Source organism: Chiloscyllium plagiosum, chromosome 27, assembly GCF_004010195.1.
Source record: "Chiloscyllium plagiosum isolate BGI_BamShark_2017 chromosome 27, ASM401019v2, whole genome shotgun sequence".
Lineage (NCBI taxonomy): Eukaryota > Metazoa > Chordata > Chondrichthyes > Orectolobiformes > Hemiscylliidae > Chiloscyllium > Chiloscyllium plagiosum.
The window spans coordinates 46,157,739-46,176,800 of NC_057736.1; the positions used below are offsets into that span (position 1 = coordinate 46,157,739).

A 19,062-nucleotide genomic window follows, 5' to 3' on the forward strand; every position below is an offset into this window, starting at 1 on the left:
TTTGACGTAACGTTTCTATCAGGACCTTGAGCTCCCCTCCGGCTAATCCGATATTCGGATAATCGAGATTCCTCTGTATAAAGTATTCAGTGATGTTGATTGAAAAATAGCAAGTATGATTGGAACGTTTGACAGGAGCTGGGGTATGTCATCACCCTCAGAGGTAATGTTTAATTGGAGTTTAATAAGTTTCTGTTATTGTTTAGTACATTTCTGTTGGTGTTTCGAGTTTTCTTTGTTACAGTGTCCTATTCGGGGCTGTTTAAATAATTTATTAGATTACTTTGGAAAGTAGATAGCAGCCACAATGCCAGAGGTTAGCAGCTTGTTGAGCTGTGGGCTAGCTCCTATCCATCTGAGCGGGCAGATAGAGTATTTGTATCGTGACCCACCTGAAAGACAGAGTGTCTGACAATATCTCACTCCCACAGGACCACACTCGGTTGTTAACCTTGATTTTTAAAAAAAAAATCGTTTGATGCTTTGGATGGGAGGGGGAGTCGAAGCAACAAACTTTTGTTGTGGATGTCAGAGTGCAGCTGTTGAGTAAGGGCTGATCTGGGCTCCAGAACTTTTCATATTAGATTCCATACAATCGTCTATTTCCACTGAAATGTTTCAAAATACCATTCAGGTTTGTATTAATTTCCTACAAAAAAACAGTACTTGGAAAATTCTCTTCAATGCCACTCAGTTGTGTCAATAGTACCTCAGTTCCATGGTAAAAGATCAAATTAGCTGAACCTTGACAGAGAATGAAATGGAACTGTGAGCACAGTGAAGTTTTACAAAGCTTGTCATTGTTAGCACAGCTGCCTACGTTATGTGGGTCCAGTTGGGAATTAGAACACCGACTCTGGTATTCCCTGGAGAGGACACAGCTTCCAGCTGCTAAGGGCGAATCATGGAGGAAATGGCCTTGCTCACCTTTGACTTTGTGTCCTCATCAATGCAGAAGCACTTGGTGTGGACTTTCCCGCTCATCTGAGGTAGAGGTACAATCTGACTCTTGGTTGTCTTCACTTCAGCATTCCTCCTACTCTTCAGAACGAGTGACCCTGTTGCACACTGCAAAGAAGACAACTAAGATCAGTGACAACACAACTGATATTTATGTTGGGCGCAAGGACTCAGCTGAAAGAAAATGTTTTTATTCAAACTAAAAGCCATAAAGTTTTTTTAAAAAAGTGAAGTAATTGGACTTGGTTAAAAATCTCACAACACCAGGTTATAGTTCATCAGGTTTATTTGGAAGCACTAGCTTTTGGAGTGCTGCTCCTTCATCAGACAACCACCTGATGAAGGAGCAACGCTCGAAAGCTACTGCTTCCAAATAAACCTGTTTGACTATAACCTGGTGTGTGATTTTTAACTTTGTACACTCCAGTCCAACAACAAATCATAATTGACTTGGGGAGTGCTAACAAGGCAATGAATTACATTATGGGGGTAATGTAATGGTAGACCCTGTGAAGTATTGACGATTGGAGGAACCTTGATATGTATATCTACAGATTCCTGAAGGTAGCAGGACAAATAGATTACATGGTTAGGAAGGCATATGGGATACTTGCCTTTACTAACCAAGGCATTGAATACGAGAGCAAGGAGGTTATGCTGGAACTGAATAAAACACTGACTAGGCCATAATTGGAGTACTGTATGCTGTTCTGGTCACTACATAATAGGAAGGATGTGATTGCACTGGAGGGAACGCAGAGGAGATTTACTAAGATGCTTCCCAGGCTGCAGGGTCTGTGCTGTGAGGAAATGTTGGGTAGACTATGGTTGTTTAACTTGAAATAGTGAAGTTTGATGGGGGCAGGGTCTGACAGAAGCATCTTAGATTATGAGGGGCATAAATAGTGTGAATAGGAAGACGTATTTTCTGTTGGTAGAGGGGTCACTAATCAGAAATCATAGATTTAAGGTAAGAGGTAGAGGCTAGGAGGAGAGTTAGGAATTATATCGAGTTTTGAGAATATTTGTAGCTCAGGTTGAGGTTTTGGATGTAGGTTTGCTTGCTGACTTCCAGCTTAGCGAGCAAAGCTATATCCAAAAGTTGGGAATTATTTTCACTTAGAGGGTGGTGAGAGACTGGAACTCACTAGCTGAAAGAGCAATTGAGTCAAACTCTTTCAGCAGTATGAGTTTAAATAGTATTTAGATATTCACTTGTGTTGCCTCGGTCAATATTGCCAGATCTATTTGGTCAGTAAAGACACAATGGGACAATTGGCCTCTTTTTGGGCTGTAGATGTCTTGAGTCTATGAATAAAATGTAATTCAATTTCCTCTCATCTAAGATGTTCATCTGCTCAGCCCCACGGTCCCACATGATCGTTTAGCTTTTTAATTGAGAAATACTGGGGGCAGGAAGCTGTACATGGAATGGGTGGAGATTGAGTAAATAGGGGGAGATGGAGAGTAAGGGACAAAAAAAAATAGTCCTTTTAAACCACCTGAGAACCCAGAACATCTTTGTGACACTTTGCCCATCTCTCTTTGATAGTACAACATCTTACATATGGAAATCCTGGAAGAACTACATCATACTGGGAAGAAGAGTAATCAGGAGGTCCAATATCTAACTGACGTATTCTTCAGGACTGAGTTACTGAGGGCAAGAGGAAGTTGTTTTCTCAAGCAATTGTGAAGTCTTCTTGATGGAACACTCCAAATTGTAGAGATCATCACATTATTTACCCTGCCCCCCAACTGGGAACACCCCTCAAACATGACAATAGGGATCACCACAAGTAGGCTGGACTGGGTAAGAATGACAGATGACAGATCTTGAAGGACATCAGTGAACTCAATGGGTCAGTGGTTAAGGGATCATCATTAAATTGGCTTCGCATTTCAGAGTTTCTAAATTGAATTCAGGTTTGACTGTCTGCCATCCTGGAATTCAAACCCAGATCCTCAGAATGTGAACCCGGGCTTCTGGATTACTAATCCAGTGACACTACATCTCCACTTTTGAATCACAGGATCCCTACTGTGCACATAGAGGCCATTCAGCCCATCGAGCCTGCACCAATTCTCTGAAGAACACTCCACCCTGACTCAGTCGAAAGATGTGCAGCTTAGGTGGATTGGCCATGCTAAATTGTCTGTAGTGTCCAAGGATGTGCAAGTGAGATGGAAAATCTATGGTAAAGGTGGGGTTGTGTGGAAAGGGTGGGAAGTTGGTCTGAGTGGGATGCTCTTTGGAGGGGAAGTGCACACTCACTGGGTTGAGTGGCCTCTTTCTGCACTGTAGGGATTCTATGAAAAGGGCAACAGATACATGAGAATGCCAGTACTTGCAAGTTCGCCTCCAAGCCAGTCACCATCCTGACTTGGAAATATATAATTGTTTCTTCACTGTTACTGGGTCAGAATTCTAGAATTCATTCCCAAAGGGCATTGTGGGTCAACCTTCAGCACATGGACTGCAGAGATTCAAGAAGGCAGCTCACCCCTACCTTCTCGGGGGAAACTAGGGATAAGCAATAAATTCTGGCCCAGCCAGCAATGTCCATATCTCATGAGTGAATAAAAAAAAAAGAGATGCTAACTGCATGCCATTCCACAGGATGGGTGCAGATAATAAATCAATTAACTGTACTGTACAACATCTACAGTCCTCACTTTTCTCCCTGTACTACATGACTGATGAGTTGAATTCCAGTGGTTGGGAAGGAAGGAGTGAGTGTGTTTTATTATCATTCAAAGCAGAGGGAGAGATTGGGACAAACCCTCCCGAAGACAGACGGAGCTGAGATTTGAAGTAGAGAGAACGGTCAGGACCAACCCTCCAGAAGATGAGCTGAAGCTGAGACCTCAAGATCCTGTACCAGGCCTGATCAAGCTGAGGAGAGACAGGTAGTAACATTCACACTCTCACTCCGTCACACTCACATTGTCACACTCACACACACACTTATTTGGACAATAATGTGTGTTTCAGGGTTGTTACACAATATCCCAGGCAAACACGTGGGATGTGCTTCTAGACAGACAGGTCAACACTGTCACTTACCTTGACTCCTGGGATCTCACAACAGGTTAGCTTCTCTGCCATGAGAGGGTCACAGAACAGGATCATCTGTTGTAGGTCGACCTATGCAGACAAACAGGACCACAGCATTAGGAGAGACGAGTTCAGATTGTTCCTTATGTGATCGACCAGCAGCACTTGGGTTTATCCAGTCAGTGTAGCCAAAGGCCCTTGAAAACAGAGGCCGAGAGTGAAGGGTGGGACTGTAAGATGTGGTTTCGTTTCCCCCGCCTCTCCCTACTTCTGCCTCCTCACTTGAACAGTTCATGCCCCTCCCCCGCCCTGCCTACACATTAACAGCACAGAGGTGGAACGAGTGGACAGTGTCAAACTCCTGGGAGTGGTCATCCACAGCAAGCTTTCTTGGTCTCTTCATGTGGACGCACTGGTTACAAAGGTCTCTTCTTCCTCAGACAGCTGAGGAAATTTGGCATGATGGTGAATACTCTTGCCAACTTTTATAGATGCGCCATCGAGAGCATTCTGTCTGGACATATCACTACCTGGTATGGCAACTGTACCACTCAAGATCAGAGACGGTTACAGAGGGTAGTGAACTCGGCCCGGACAATCACAAAGGCCAACCTCCCATCGATAGAATCCATCTACCAGGCCCGCTGTCAAGGAAAGGCCAACAGCATTCTCAAAGACCCATCCACCCTGGCAATGTTTTTCTAAACCTCTACCATTGGGGAGAAGATACAGAAGCCTGAACACATGCACCAGCCGGTTTCGAAACAGTTTCTACCCTATTGTTGTTAGAATACTGAATGGACTCACAAACTCTTAATATTCGCCTGTACCTGTGTTTTTGTTTTTGCCGCTGTTTACCTATTATTTACTTACTGATGCTACTTAACTATTTGATTCTGCCTGTATGGCTCACAAGACAAAACTTTTCATTGTGCCTCGGTACACGTGACAATAAATTCCATTCAATTCAATTCAATTCCTTGGCTGTAGCTAATGATTGATCTTTGTGTAAGCTAGGAGGTTGGGGTTTATACTAATTGGCTGTTCATAGGTGCATCAGGTGTCCCACATTATACATGTCCACATGCTTACTTTGCCAGTCTATATCATGGAGGTTGACGACCTCTTCTACCATGAAAGGAATTGCCAAATAAGACCTTAGGCTTATCCAATGTTTGTCCATATTCCCTTACTTATAAGAATGGGCACCAATCAAAAATCTGCTTGAGTCTTGGTACATGTTACAGGAGTCGGTGTGTGGACTCATTGTTCCTGCTTTAAGTAACTGAATGCAGACCAGCAGGAGACTGGAAGAACACAGCAAGCCATGCAGCATCAGGAGGTGGAGAAGTCAATGTTTCAGGAATAACCCTTCTTCAAAACACTTCTATGTCCAGGTCCTACCTCTGTAGTAGCCCCTCTGGCTGAGGCTAGCACTTGGCTCCGAGCAACAACCTGCAGATGCAGTCTTCTAATGTTGGGAGGCTTTTGTGTTGCAGCTAACTCTATGATTCTGTCTAGGAATTTCTCCCACTGTTACCACCTCCAATAGTTCTACCAGAGGCACTTACAGATTGAAAACCAAATAGCTTGGCCCTGTTATGAGAGTTTGCACAGCCATTAAGTCCTGAGGTAGAATGTGAATTTGGAATCCTGACCCAGAGATTAAGATGTTATTCATTCACCACCATCCTTCCCCATTCCTACAATGGGATGTATTTTGTCCTCCTGAATTATTGGAAGAATGGCAAAAATTAATTGTGAACATTATCTACTTGACTTCCTCTGCAAAGTCATCCAGCATTCGTTTGACAAATAGGAAAAGGGTGAATTCTAGCAAATGGCAAACCTGTTAAACTCTCCATAGCATGAGACAAGTGCTAAAATTGTGACAAGAACAATTTATTGGATGTAATTTGTTGTTTTGCCTCATTCTGTGACTGGTGTGGGATGTACTGAGCTCCCGAGGAGTGTCGCTCTCTCAGAATCTCCCTTTGATTTCCAAGGGTATAACCTAGACATTTCGGGGACATAAGCCAGAAGGTACAGGTTTAAATTCCGCTTGCCGAGAGATGTTTAATAGCATCTCTGAAAAAATTAAAAGTTAACAAAGAACTGTGGATGCTGGAGATCTGAAACAAAAACAGAAATGGCCTGGTGGCATCTGTGGGAAGAAAGGAGAGTTAGCATTTCGAATCATGAATTGAATTGTGAAACAAGCATGAGGGGATGAACAGCCTCCCAGTGTTCCTACATTCGTACTGGCCCCAAATGCCTATCCTGCCCATTAGGAGACTTTCTCCTGGAGCGGAGGGGTGGAGGACTGATTCTGGTTCCCCTGGCCCGGCAGTGAGTCAGAATCCTATAACAATAGACAACTGAGTGAACTCCCTCGTCTAACTCAATTCTCATCATTCTCAGTAAGGCACTGGGGTTAGGTTTACATCAGGGCATTGCTGAAGTTGCAATGACTGACTGCCTCCCCCCTCCCCTCCCACTCCCCACTCCATTCACCCTACCCTGGAGTTAAATGTTGCCACAGGAGCCATAGAAACTGTGGGTTAGACACTAACTTCAGCTGGCTTGTTGTCCTCAGCGATCCTGCTCATGACCGTCTGACCCTCAGTGTTAATGTCAGCTCTCTCCTCCACCGATTTGATCTCGATCAGCTGACAGTCAATATAGAGGGAGGCCACATTTGCCTGCACACTGATCACTAGTTTGTGCCAATGAAGATCAAATAGAGCAGCCACTCCTTCACTGCTGAACACCCAGCGCACGTAGTCCTGGAAACGACCTTTGGCCTTGTACTCCACCGCTTTGTCCCTTCCGTCGATTCGAATGGAAAACTGAATATGACAGAGACAACCAATCAGAGAAGAAGGACTAAACATCTCACACAATAAAAACAGCAAATGTAATATTACCTTGATTCTAAGTTACCAGGTAAATCACTCAGGGGTTCTCTGATCTCCATTTTGGCTGCATGCTGGTAGAAATACCAGAGAAATGGCATCCATGGGGATGGGAATAACTGTAGTTGGGAAAACTGTTGCAGAATTCCAGCAATTACAGGTTGTACCAGAGTGACTTATCTGACAGGTTTCTCCTCCATACCCCAGAAATCCCAGGTGCTAAGATCAGAACCACCCCCTGCCCTTATTTAGGACCAAGAAACAAATTACATTTGTAACGTATCTTCAGCCACTGAAGTAGTTTTGGCGTGTAGCCACTGTGGGAAATGTGACAGACATGTGCACAGTAAACTGCTGTAGTTTGCAATGTGATAGCGACCAATTGATTTGCAGAGGGATGAATATTGGCCGAGATGTCAAAGCCAACTTGTATCTTTTTAGATTTGCTCTAGACAGGATTGGTACAGTCCATCAGGAGATCATTTATACCATAGTGAGCAAAAGAAAGAGACCCATCAAAGGAAATTGTCAAATTAATCTTTGGGATCCTCTGGGGCCTCAACATAATAAGGGCCGCAGGAGACCCACAACCTCCCCAGTCTGTAGCCTCCTGTCCCCACAATTTGCCATGTCAACAGTCACCATTGTACTATGTTCAGGTTTCAATCCAGTGACAAAGAGCAGGTACATGTTTGAAACCCCAACTCCCCAATTACTCATAAATGAGACTGAAGCTGCTAAATAGCAAGGGGGCCTTTTCACCTTCAGAATGGACAGCCAACTGGAAGTCAAAATAAATGTCCTGCCAGTTAATGCCAAATCCATATTCGCTGAATTCCAGCTGGGCACTGATGGTTTATCTTGAGATCAGGTCACTATGTAAATGTAGCATTGACAGAGCTGAAGTGTGCTATATTTATATTACCTGAGTCAGGCCTTGCTGATCAGTGATTTTGATCATGTACCAATTCTCCTTCACTTTCTTCTTTTTCAGCAGCATTGTTGCAAGGAAGGTGAAATCCTGTGGCAGGCCCTGAGGGAACACCAGTCTGAAACATTGGAAAAATATGGTCTCACCAAAAGCTTGCTTTTTTTTAAATCAGGCAATGATTTTAAACCCACTGGCTAGAAATGTGATTTAGATTTTTTTTAAAACAAATGGCGATTTGTGTTTTCAGCTAAAGATGGCCACACAATTTGCATCATTATACCTTTTATATTCCAACCCAGTGAGATGGGCTTCTCATATGTTGCAAGAACCCTTAGAAGACATTGGCCTCTCAAGAATATGTGAATCGTTCTCCCATCAACAAAGTATCAAGACAATCACATGAATACCTGTGCTGCCTGGAAATGGTTTGGGAGTAGTTGGGAAGTTGTTTATGGCTGGTGGGGATGCAATGAGCCCAAGGGCTTTTTTCAGTTCTGTTGACCCCTATATCTCTATGGCAATGAAAGGATCTCTAGATGAGGAGGAATTGCCAGCCAAGAAATAATCAAGTTACAATGGGAATATATTAGGCCACAACCATGCTTGAATCTTTGGGCGAGTAAGACAAACTTACTCTTTGTGTTTTATCATTTACTTTCTCTGCCTGTATGTGACAGGGGTCCAAGGTGCAGAAGAAAGAAGACCCAATTGGGATCCCTCCTTCCTCTCTCCTTCTGAACTACACTAGGTTTACATTCACAATGAATCTAAGATAATCAGTTGGGCTCGCAATGTAGCCAATTTACTTTTATTAAAATCTACATCAGTTCATTCAGAGTCCTGACCTCCGCAAACATAAAGACTGTGCATCCAAACACTCTAACTTTTCAACAAAAAAAAGGCTTGGGAGACTATGGTTCTTTGGTGTGTTCCCCATTGAGGTCTTTCATTGGCTGTACCAGTATGGAAAGATTTGAAGTTATAAATGGTGCTATTTAAATGCAAGCATTTTCTTCTTATGCATATGTCCCTTTCCCCATATCTCTGAATTTTTCAGTTATTGGATTACTTAATTTCCTCTCTTTTAAAAGTTGTGACAAATTCTGCTTTCGGTCATCCTAACAGCTCGTGACCGTTTTGTGATGATCTGAAATCTGTGTTAAAATTTAAGGAACTGTCAATCTTCTCCTCAGCTTATTTAGATGCAAAGCTGTTTATTTTGCAGCAGATTCCTCCATTATAAGAGATTATTTGAGGTTATATTTGATTAATAGTTCTATTTTGCTTGCAAGTAGACAGGAAATATTTGTAACACTTTGCCAAGCTTGTGAAAAATTATTTCCAATTTATTTTCAACTTGCCACCGTGCACAATAATTTACTGATTTATATATTAAAAGTAATTATTCAGTTGAAATTAACAATTCACGCTGTGAAATCTCAAAAAATTTTGAAATTTTCTCAATCACAGCCAGGTGTCAGGCTGGTGATAACCCACTGGCCCAAACAGAAATACTGGCACTGATGTTAAACCTGGGTGGGACTGTCTGCATGAACCCCAGAGCTTGCAGAGTACTGGCAAGGCTAAGGATGTGGAGGCTTTTATGAGAAAGTGAGGACCACAGATGCTGGAGATCAGAGCTGAAAATGTGTTGCTGGAAAAGCGCAGCAGGTCAGGCAGCATCAAATTAGAGGTAGTCCAGGGAACAATTTCACACAGCATATTTTGAGGAATAAAGAGACCTGGAGATTCAAGTACACAAATGATTAAAGATAGCAGGAGAGGTTGAGAAAGCAGTTAGGAAGGTGTATGGAATCCCGAGCTTGATAAATAATGCAAAAACAAGGCTGTTATGATGAGACCCCTACTCAGGACTGCAATCTCTTCCGGTCGAAAGGTGTGGTCCGATAAGTTGACAATAGACTCCCCCGCAGTGACAATGTTGTCTACTGTGGTTCAAGGATGGGCTTTGCTATTACTGGTAAGAATGCCAAGTTTCTCCAGTTTTTTGTTCTTGGCGTGCATGTAGCCTTGTCTGTTTGGCAATGTCACGTAATTGTACTGATGTATCCTGTGCGCTGGCTGTGGGTGTGGATTCCATCTGAATTTCAAGGTTGTGGCGCCTGCTGTAGAGTTGTTGCACGAGATGATTGAGAAGTTTACGAGAGGTGCGGTGGCAAAGTCTCTCTGCGTAGTCTGTGTTGTAGGTCGACCTAAATGGGTTCGTGATCCGTAATCCTTTCGGGATCTTTCCTACTTGCCTGCATTCCTGTAGAAACTTGATGTCTGTGTCGATAAGTCACATTACAGGTGATCACCATTGCACTACACACACACACTCTCACATACACACGGACATAGATACACACAGACGCGCACACAGACACCCGCACACACCCTTATAGACACACACACACTCCCACACTCACACATGCACCCCCTCACAGACTTAAGACACTCTGCACTCACTACACACACACACTTTCTCACACTCACAACCCCACCCCAGACAGACACACACACACACACAGACAGACAAAGACCCACATGTACACATATATTTTGTGGGGTGAATATGTACTTGCAGAGTTACATTGCACTTTGCTCAAAAACTGCAAACATTCATGTGGAACTCTTAGCTCAAAAACTGCATGAATTTATGTAAAACTCTGTTATCTCACTTTTTAGATTAGAATCAATCTAAACATCAGGTCATAGACAGAGAACACAAGGGGCTAACACCTTCAACATATTGTCTAGCTATCACCATTGTTAACAGCTAACCCAAGAATGCAACTTTTAAAAAAAGGTTTTGTGATTTACACATGAAAGAAGTGAAACTATAACTGTATTCCAACAGATAAAAGGCTTAACAGACAATCAATTTTTCAATGTATAATTTCAGTTACATCTCACTGCAAATTTTTGCTATAAATTCTGTGTTAGGATTGAACCTTCCACAATCACCTGATGAAGGAGCGTCGCTCCGAAAGCTAGTGTGATTCCAATTAAACCTGTTGGACTATAACCTGGTGTTGTGTGATGTTTAACTTTTGCTATAAATTCTGTGTTAGGATTGAACCCTCCACAATCACCTGATGAAGTCGCTCCGAAAGCTAGTGTGCTTCCAATTAAACCTGTTGGACTATAACCTGGTGTTGTGTGATTTTTAACTTTGTACACCCCAGTCCAACACCGGCATCTCCGAATGATGACTACTACAGATTAGTTACTAGTTGGTTAAACACATTCTTAAATTAAAATAAACCTTATTTAAGTATGACATCCTTAAGACATAGCAGAATTCAGCCATTCCACTCATGAAGTCTGCTCCACCATTCAATCATGGCTGTTATTGTTTCTCATTGGCTCATGAAGTTGCGCAGCACAGAAACACATCCTTCAGTCCAAATTGTCCATGCTAACCAGATATCCTAAATAAATCTAGTCCTGTTTGTCAACATTTGGCCCACATTCCTCTAAGCTCTTCCTATTCATGAACCCATCCAGACGCCTTTTAAATGTTATAATTGTACAAGCCATCACCACTTCCTCAGCCAACTCATTCCATTCGTGCACCACACCTTAGGTCTCTTATATATCTTTATATATCTTTACCCTCTCACATTAAATCTATGTCGTCTAGTTTTGGACTCCCCTATCTTGGGAAAAAGATCTTTGCTGTTCACCCTATCAGTGCCTCTCATGATTTTATAAACTTCTCAGTCTCCAAAGCTCCAGGGAAAATAGCCTCAGCCTCTCCCTATGGCTGAAACCCTCCAAACCTGGCAACATCGTGTAAATCTTTTCTTGCACCCTTTCAAGTTTTAACAACATCTTTCTGATAGCTAGGAGACAAGAATTGAATGCAGCATTCCAGACGTGGCCGAACCAATATCCTGCACAACTGCAACATGACATCCCAACTCCTATACCCAATGCACTGACCAATAAAGACAAGTGTACCAAGCGTCATCTTCACTACTCTGTGTAACTGTGACTCCAGCTTCAAGGAACTATGATCCTGCACCCCATGGTCTCTTTGTTCAGCAACAATCACTAGGACCCTATTATTAAGTGTTTGGCCTATCCTGATTTGCCTGACCAAAATGCAACACCACACATTTACCAAAATTAAACTCCATCTACCACTCCTTGGCCCATTACCCATCTGATCAAGGTCCCATTGTACTCTGAGATAGCCTTCTTCACTGTCCACTACACACCAATTTAGGTGTCATTGAGTCATGCAGTATGAAACCGATCCTTCGGTCCAACCAGTTCATAATCCCAAACTAAACCATTCCCACCTCCATGCTCTTGGCTCATATCCCTCCAAACCCTTCCTATTCATGTAATTATCCAAATGTCTTTTACATTTTGTAATTGTACCCACGTCCACCACTTCTTCAGGAAGTTCATTCCACACATGAACCATCCTCTGTGTAAAACATTTGCCCCTTTTGTCTTTTCTAAATCTCTCTCCACAAAAACATACACCCTAGTCTTGAAATCCTAGGGAAAAGACTCTATCCATACCCCTCATGACTTATAAACTTCTACCAGGTCACCTCTCAATCTCCTACACTCCAGCGAAAAGAATCCCAGCGCATCCAGCCTTTATTTCTAACTCTAACCTTCCATAATCAGCAACATTCTGGTAAATCTCTTCTGAACCCTGTCCAACTTAACAATATCCTTCCCATAACTGGACGACCAGAACGGGACATTGTTTTCCACAAGAGGCCTTACTGATGTTCTGTACAACCTTAACATGACTTCCCAATTCCTATGCTCAAAGGACTGAGCAATGAAGGCAAGCATGCCAAAGGCCTTTTTAACCACCCTGTCTATATGTGACGCAGACTTCAAAGAATTATGTACCTGAACCTCTAGGTCCCTCTGTTCTACAACCCTACCCAAAGCCCTACCATCAATTGCATAAGTCCTACCCTTATATGTTGTACCAAAATGCAGTATCTCACATTTATCCAGATTGAATTCCATCTGCAGTTTTTCAGCCCTTTGACCCATTTGATCAAGATCCTTTTGTAATCTTTGAAAACTTCCTTCACTGTCCACTGTGCCACCAATTTTGGTGTCGTCGACAAACTTACTAACCATGCCTTCTATATTCTCATCCAAATCATTTATATAGTTGACAAAAAGGAATGGACCCAATATTGATCCTTGTAGCACATTGCTGGTCACAGGTCTCCAGTCTGACAACAAACGTGCACCATCATTCTCTGTCTCCTACCTTCAAGCCAATTTGTATCCAAACGGCTTGGTCACCCTGGATTTCATGAGATCTAACCTTGCTAACCAGTCTACCATGTGGAACCTTATCAAATGCCTTCTGAAGTCTGTATAGACAAAGTCAACTGCTCTGCCTTCATCAGTCTTCTTTGTCACTCCTTCACAAACCTCAATCAAGTTAGTGAGACACGATTTGCACGCACAAGTCATGTTGACTATCCTAGTTAGTCCTTGCCTTCCCAAATACATGTAGAACCTGTTCTTCAGAATCCTCTCCCAACAACTTACCCACCTCTGACGTCACGCTTACCAGTTTACAGTTCCCCAGGTTTTCCTTACCACCTTTTGTGAACAATGACACAACATTAGCCAACCTCCAGTCTTGTGGCACCTCACCTGTGACTATCAATGATACAAATATCTCAGCAAGGGGGCCCAACAGTCACTTCCCTAGCTTCCCACAGAGTTCCAGGAGACACCTGATCAGGTCTCGAGCATTTATCCACCTTTGTGTTTTAAAAGGTCTAGCGCTACCACCTCTGTAATATGGACACTTTTCAAGATATCACTATTTATTTCTCCAAGTTCTCTAACTTCCATATCCTTCCCCACAGTAAATACTGAAGTGAAATACTCACTTAATATTTCTCCCATTTCCTGCGGTTGCACATATAGGTGGCCTTGTTGATCTTTAAGGGGCACTACTCCCTCTCCCCAGTTACTTTTTTGCTCTTAATTTATTTGTAGAATCCCTTTGGATTCTCCTTAACTCTATTTGCCAAAGCTATGTCATATCCCATTTTTGTTCTCCTGATTTTCCTCTTGAGTATAGCCCTACTGCTCTTGTACTCCGCAATTGTCTCACTCAATCCCGTTTGAAAAGTGTGGTGCTGGAAAAGGTCAGGCAGCATTTGAGGAGCAGGAGAGACGACGTTTCAGGCAGAAGCCCTTCATCAGGAATGATGAATCTTCCCCAAGCACAGCCATAATATTACCCCTAACCAAAAATGCCACCCCTCATCTCTTGCCCCCCCTTTTATATTCTTCCTATAGCACCTGTACCCCTTCTCAACTCAATTCTCCTCCTATAACCCTTGATCCCCTTAATAATCAAGTACCTGTCCATCTCTGTCTTAAATACACTCAATGGCTTGGCCTCAACAGCCTTTTGCGACAATGAGTTACACCTTCTGGCTGAAGAAATGCCTCCTTGTCTCAGTTCAAAGGGTTGTCCCTTCTCGCTGACACTGTGCCCTGTGCAAGTCCTTCTGTAGACTCTCCACTTCCTCAACACTACCTGTCCCACCACCTACTTTTGTGTCACATGCAAACTGAGTAACAATGCCCTCCGTTCCTTCATCCAGATCATTAATGTATAATGTGAATCTATTGAAATATAGAAGATAGAAGCAGGAGAAGGCCATTTTGCCCTTCCAGCATGCTCCACCAATCATCAGAATCTTCAACACTCTTAGATTCACTGCTCACAATGTGATCTCCTCTACATTAGGAAAACAAAGCGCAGATGGGTGACCACTTTACAGAACACCTATGTTCCTTCTGCGAAAAGAAAGGGTTCCAGCTGCCTGACACTTGAACACACCACTGTGTTCCCTAGGCCAACATCGCTGTCTTAGGCTTGCTGCAGTGCTCCAGTGTAGCTCACTGCAAGCTCGAAGAATAGCATCTCATTTTCTGCTTGGGCACTCTACAGCCTTCTGGACTTAATATTGAGTTCAACAATTTTAGGGCTTGAGCACTTTCTCTCTTGTCTTTACCGCAACAGCCACATACCAGGCCTCATCATCACATAGGTTGTTACTACAAACAACCCGTTATCAGCTACGAATTAGACCCCATGAGTAGCTATTTATTCTCTCAGGCTGGCCTTCACCCATTTCTTTGTCTGTCCAACTGTGTTTCTCTCTCTTTGGGCTCTATTGCCACCTATCATTTACCCCTCCCCAAATCCCCACTCCCCATCCTATCCTCTGCATAAATACCAACCTTTTCTTAGCTACCATCAGGTTCTGAGGAAGGGTCACTGTACCTGAAATGTTAACTCTGATTTCTCTCCACAGATGCTACCAGGCCTGCTGAATTTTTCCAGCAATTTCTATTTTTATTTCAGATTTCACTATCCTGTGTGGTGGAATTTGATCCCATGTTCCCAGCACAAATTAGGGGAACACTACCTACTCAGGCACTGTACAGCCTTCACAAATCATAATCAACTTCAAGAACTTTAGATCATGGACATTGTCCTCCATTTTGATTATACCTTCCTAAATCCTAAAGTTGTATTTGTGTGTGTTTGATCTCTGCAAAGCTAACCTATTTGTTATTATTAACCCCTATTCTGCATCCATATGCATCCTCTACTACCACTAACAGTGCTTTTGTTGTTTGCCCGGACACCTTGCTTCACTCATTCATCAACAACAAAAATAAAAAAATCACACAACACCAGGTTATAGTCCAACAGGTTTATTTGGAAGTACTAGCTTTTGGAGTGCTGTTCCTTCGTCAGGTAGCAAGTGTAAAAAGGTTGACTAGCTACTTAACGAAGGAGCAGCATTCCGAAAGCTAGCACTTCCAAATAAATCTGTTGGACTATAACTTGGTGTTGCGTGATTTTTAACTTTGTCCACCCCAGTCCAACACCGGCATCTTCTCATCAGGACAACAAAAATAACATCATTTTCTGGCATCCTTCAGTTCCGAAGAAGAGTCACTAATTGTTGGTCAAGTGACAGGCAATATGAAGAAGTATGTGACTGTAGTATGAAGAGCATTCACACGTCTCGTGATGTTTGAAGATCTAATATATCAAGTCATTTGCTTCAAAGCTGAAATCCCACAAAATAGTCCAATTTCTTGTCCGGTGCAAAGTAAAAATCAGAAAATGATAATCACAAAGGAGCTGAACATTTGTCAGGATTGTGGAATCTGCTAATAGAATAAAGTAGTCTTAATCAAAAACCCTGAATCAGTCGACATCACCATTCCAGCCAGTAAGTAGAGATGAGAGTCCAAAGCTGAAGTTCAGGGTTGACAACGATTAGAGATGTTGGGAGACCAAAGCCAAGCATGTGGAAATGGAAATAGGAATAGGAAAGACACCCAGACAGAAAGAGAAGCCACAGGATGATGCAAGAAGAAAGATGAGAGAGATAAGAAATGAGAAGTTAGAGGAATTTGAAAATTCAAAGTATAAGCCTACATCTCATTCCAATGTGTTAGAGAGACATACGGCATGAAGACAGACTCTTTGGTCCAAAGTGATCCATGTCAACCTAAATGTCCAGGCTAACCCTATTTGCCTGCACTTGACCACATTCTTCTCATCCTTTCCTGTCCATATATTTGTCCCAATGTCTTTTAAATGTTGTTAATGTACCTGCATCGACAACTTCCACTGGTAGCTCATTCCATATGCACCCTAGGTGTAAAAAACGTTGCCCCTCAGGTTCCATTTTATTCTTTCCCCTCTAGCCTTAAACTGATGCCCTCTGGTCCTCGATTCTCCAACCCTGGGAAAAAGACTGAGTACATTCACCCTATCCATGTCTCTCATGATCTATACACCTCGATAAGGTCCCCCTCAGTCTCCTACACTCTAAAGAAAAACGTCCTAGTTTGTCCAACCTCTCCTTATAAGGAGAAAGTGAGGTCTGCAGATGCTGGAGATCAAAGTTGAAACTTTATTGCTGGAACAGCACAGCAGGTCAGGCAGCATCCAGGGAACAGGAGATTCGACGTTTCGGGCACAGGCCCTTCTTCAGGAATGAGCAGAGAGTGTTCAGCAGGAGAAGATAAAAGGTAGGGAGGAGGGACTTGGAGGAGGGGCGTTGGAAATGTGATAGGTGGAAAGAGGTCAAGGTGAGGGTGATAGAAAGGAGTAGGATGGAGGCGGAGAGGTCAACAAGAAGACTGCAGGTCAGGAAGGCGACGTGGTCGACGGTGCCCTCCACCGCATCTCCTCCACTTCCAACTCCCCTCCTCCAAGTCCCTCCTCCCTACCTTTTATCTTCTCCTGCTGAACACTCTCTGCTCATTCCTGAAGAAGGGCCTGTGCCCGAAACGTCGAATCTCCTGTTCCCTGGATGCTGCCTGACCTGCTGTGCTGTTCCAGCAATAAAGTTTCAACTTTGATATCCAAATGAATCCAACAAGAACTGGACCAAGCATATGTGGTACTCATAATCTTCTTCATCCTAAGTATACGCATGATTTTACTACAACTGCTAAGTATTTCATCAGTAATATTTTCAGCAACATAACACAAAACATCGCAGATAAGAAAAACTGCAGCATATTAACATGCCAAATTTCCCCTAAAGTAAATGCATTAAAATTCCATCAAATTTGACAATATTGTTATGTATTTGGCTTTAAGGGGTTAACACGTAGGGGGTTCCATACAACAGCCAAGCAGGGTGAGATCAATAGTTGTGATGTTGAGAAGATATGCTCTTCTTCATTAGGGTAAATAAAACCACAGAAAGTAGACAAAATCAAACACAAAATATTGCTGAGGAAAGGAGTGAACAAAGACAGAAATGGGAACTATTTAAATGTAAATCTATGATTCGCTCCAGTAATAATATCTAACAATATTCAATATCTAGGATCATACCAAAAGAGTACTTTGAAGTATTAAAGGGATTTTCTGCTATCTAGTGATCTCTGAGGCATGAAGTTTCCCTTTCTTGATATGTGCAAGATCAAGACAAACACTAGGCATACAGTAACAGTGATATCACCGCAGGGAGTTGGCAGCCAATGGAAGGTGTTAGTGTAGTGGATGAACTGTTCAACCTCCTCGTGGGAGCACGAGGTAGCGCCGATATAACTCAGTCCAGGCAACATCCTTGTAAATTTATTTTGCGCTCTTTCCAGTTTAATAGCATTCTTCCAATAAGAGGTGACCAAAACTCAACACCATACTCCAGCTGCGGCTTCACCAATGTCCTATGTAACTACAACAAAACTTCCCAACTTCTATACTCAATGCCCTGACTGATGAAGGCCAGTGTGCCAAAAACCTCCTTCACTGTCCTGTCTACCTGTGACTCCCTTTCAGAGAACTGTGCACCTGAACTCTCTCTGTTCCGCTACACTCCTTAAGGCCTGACCATTCACCATGAAACTCCTACCTTGATCTGACTTTCCAAAATGAAAGACCTCACACTTATCTTTATTAAACTCCATTTGCCATTTCTCAGCCCACATCCCCAGCCGATCAAGATCCTGCTGCAATTTTTGATAATCTTCCTCACTGTCCATGATACCGCCTATTTTAGTGTCATCAGCGAACTTACAAATCATGCCTTGTACATTCTCATCCAAATCATTGATATAGATAACAAACAGCAATGGGCCCAGCACTGACCCGAGGCACTCCACTAGTCACAGACTTTCCACTATTACCCTCTGCTTCACACCATCAAGGGATTCTATAATTAGGGGGACAGATACTATCTGTCCGGCAGCAAGCCGGATCGGGAGTCTCGCATGGTGTGTTGCCTGTCCGATGCCAGGGTGCGGGACATCTCCGACCAGCTTGAAAGGATATTGGAGCAGGAGGGGGAGGATCCAGTTGTTGTGGAATATGTTGGGACTAACAACATAGGCAAAGCAAGGGTGGAGGACCTGTTTAGGGATTATCGAGCACTAGGAAGGAAATTGAAGTACAGGTCCTCAAGGGTCATAATCTCCGGATTACTGCCCGAGCCACGTGCCAACTGGCACAGGGATAAGAAAATTAGGGAAGTAAACACGTGGCTAAGGGATTGGTGTGGGAAAGAGGGATTCCATTTCATGGGGCATTGGCATCAGTTTTGGAACGGGGGGATCTGTACCGTTGGGACGGTCTCCACCTGAACCGATCAGGTACCAATGTTTTAGCGAAGAGGATAAATAGGGTGGTCAGTAGG

General features: G+C 43.0%; 1 protein-coding gene across 1 annotated transcript in view; it reads right to left on the reverse strand.

Moving 5' to 3' along the window:
- The window catches only part of col16a1 (collagen, type XVI, alpha 1), a 357,671-nt gene that overhangs the window by 236,125 nt on the left and 102,484 nt on the right, over positions 1-19,062 (reverse strand). The window contains exons 5-8 of the mRNA XM_043717133.1: positions 7,859-7,982; positions 6,592-6,867; positions 4,028-4,108; positions 928-1,068 (exon numbers count right to left, since the gene is read on the reverse strand). Coding sequence (XP_043573068.1) covers positions 928-1,068; positions 4,028-4,108; positions 6,592-6,867; positions 7,859-7,982 — 622 coding nt within the window. The remainder of the gene's footprint in view (positions 1-927; positions 1,069-4,027; positions 4,109-6,591; positions 6,868-7,858; positions 7,983-19,062) is intronic.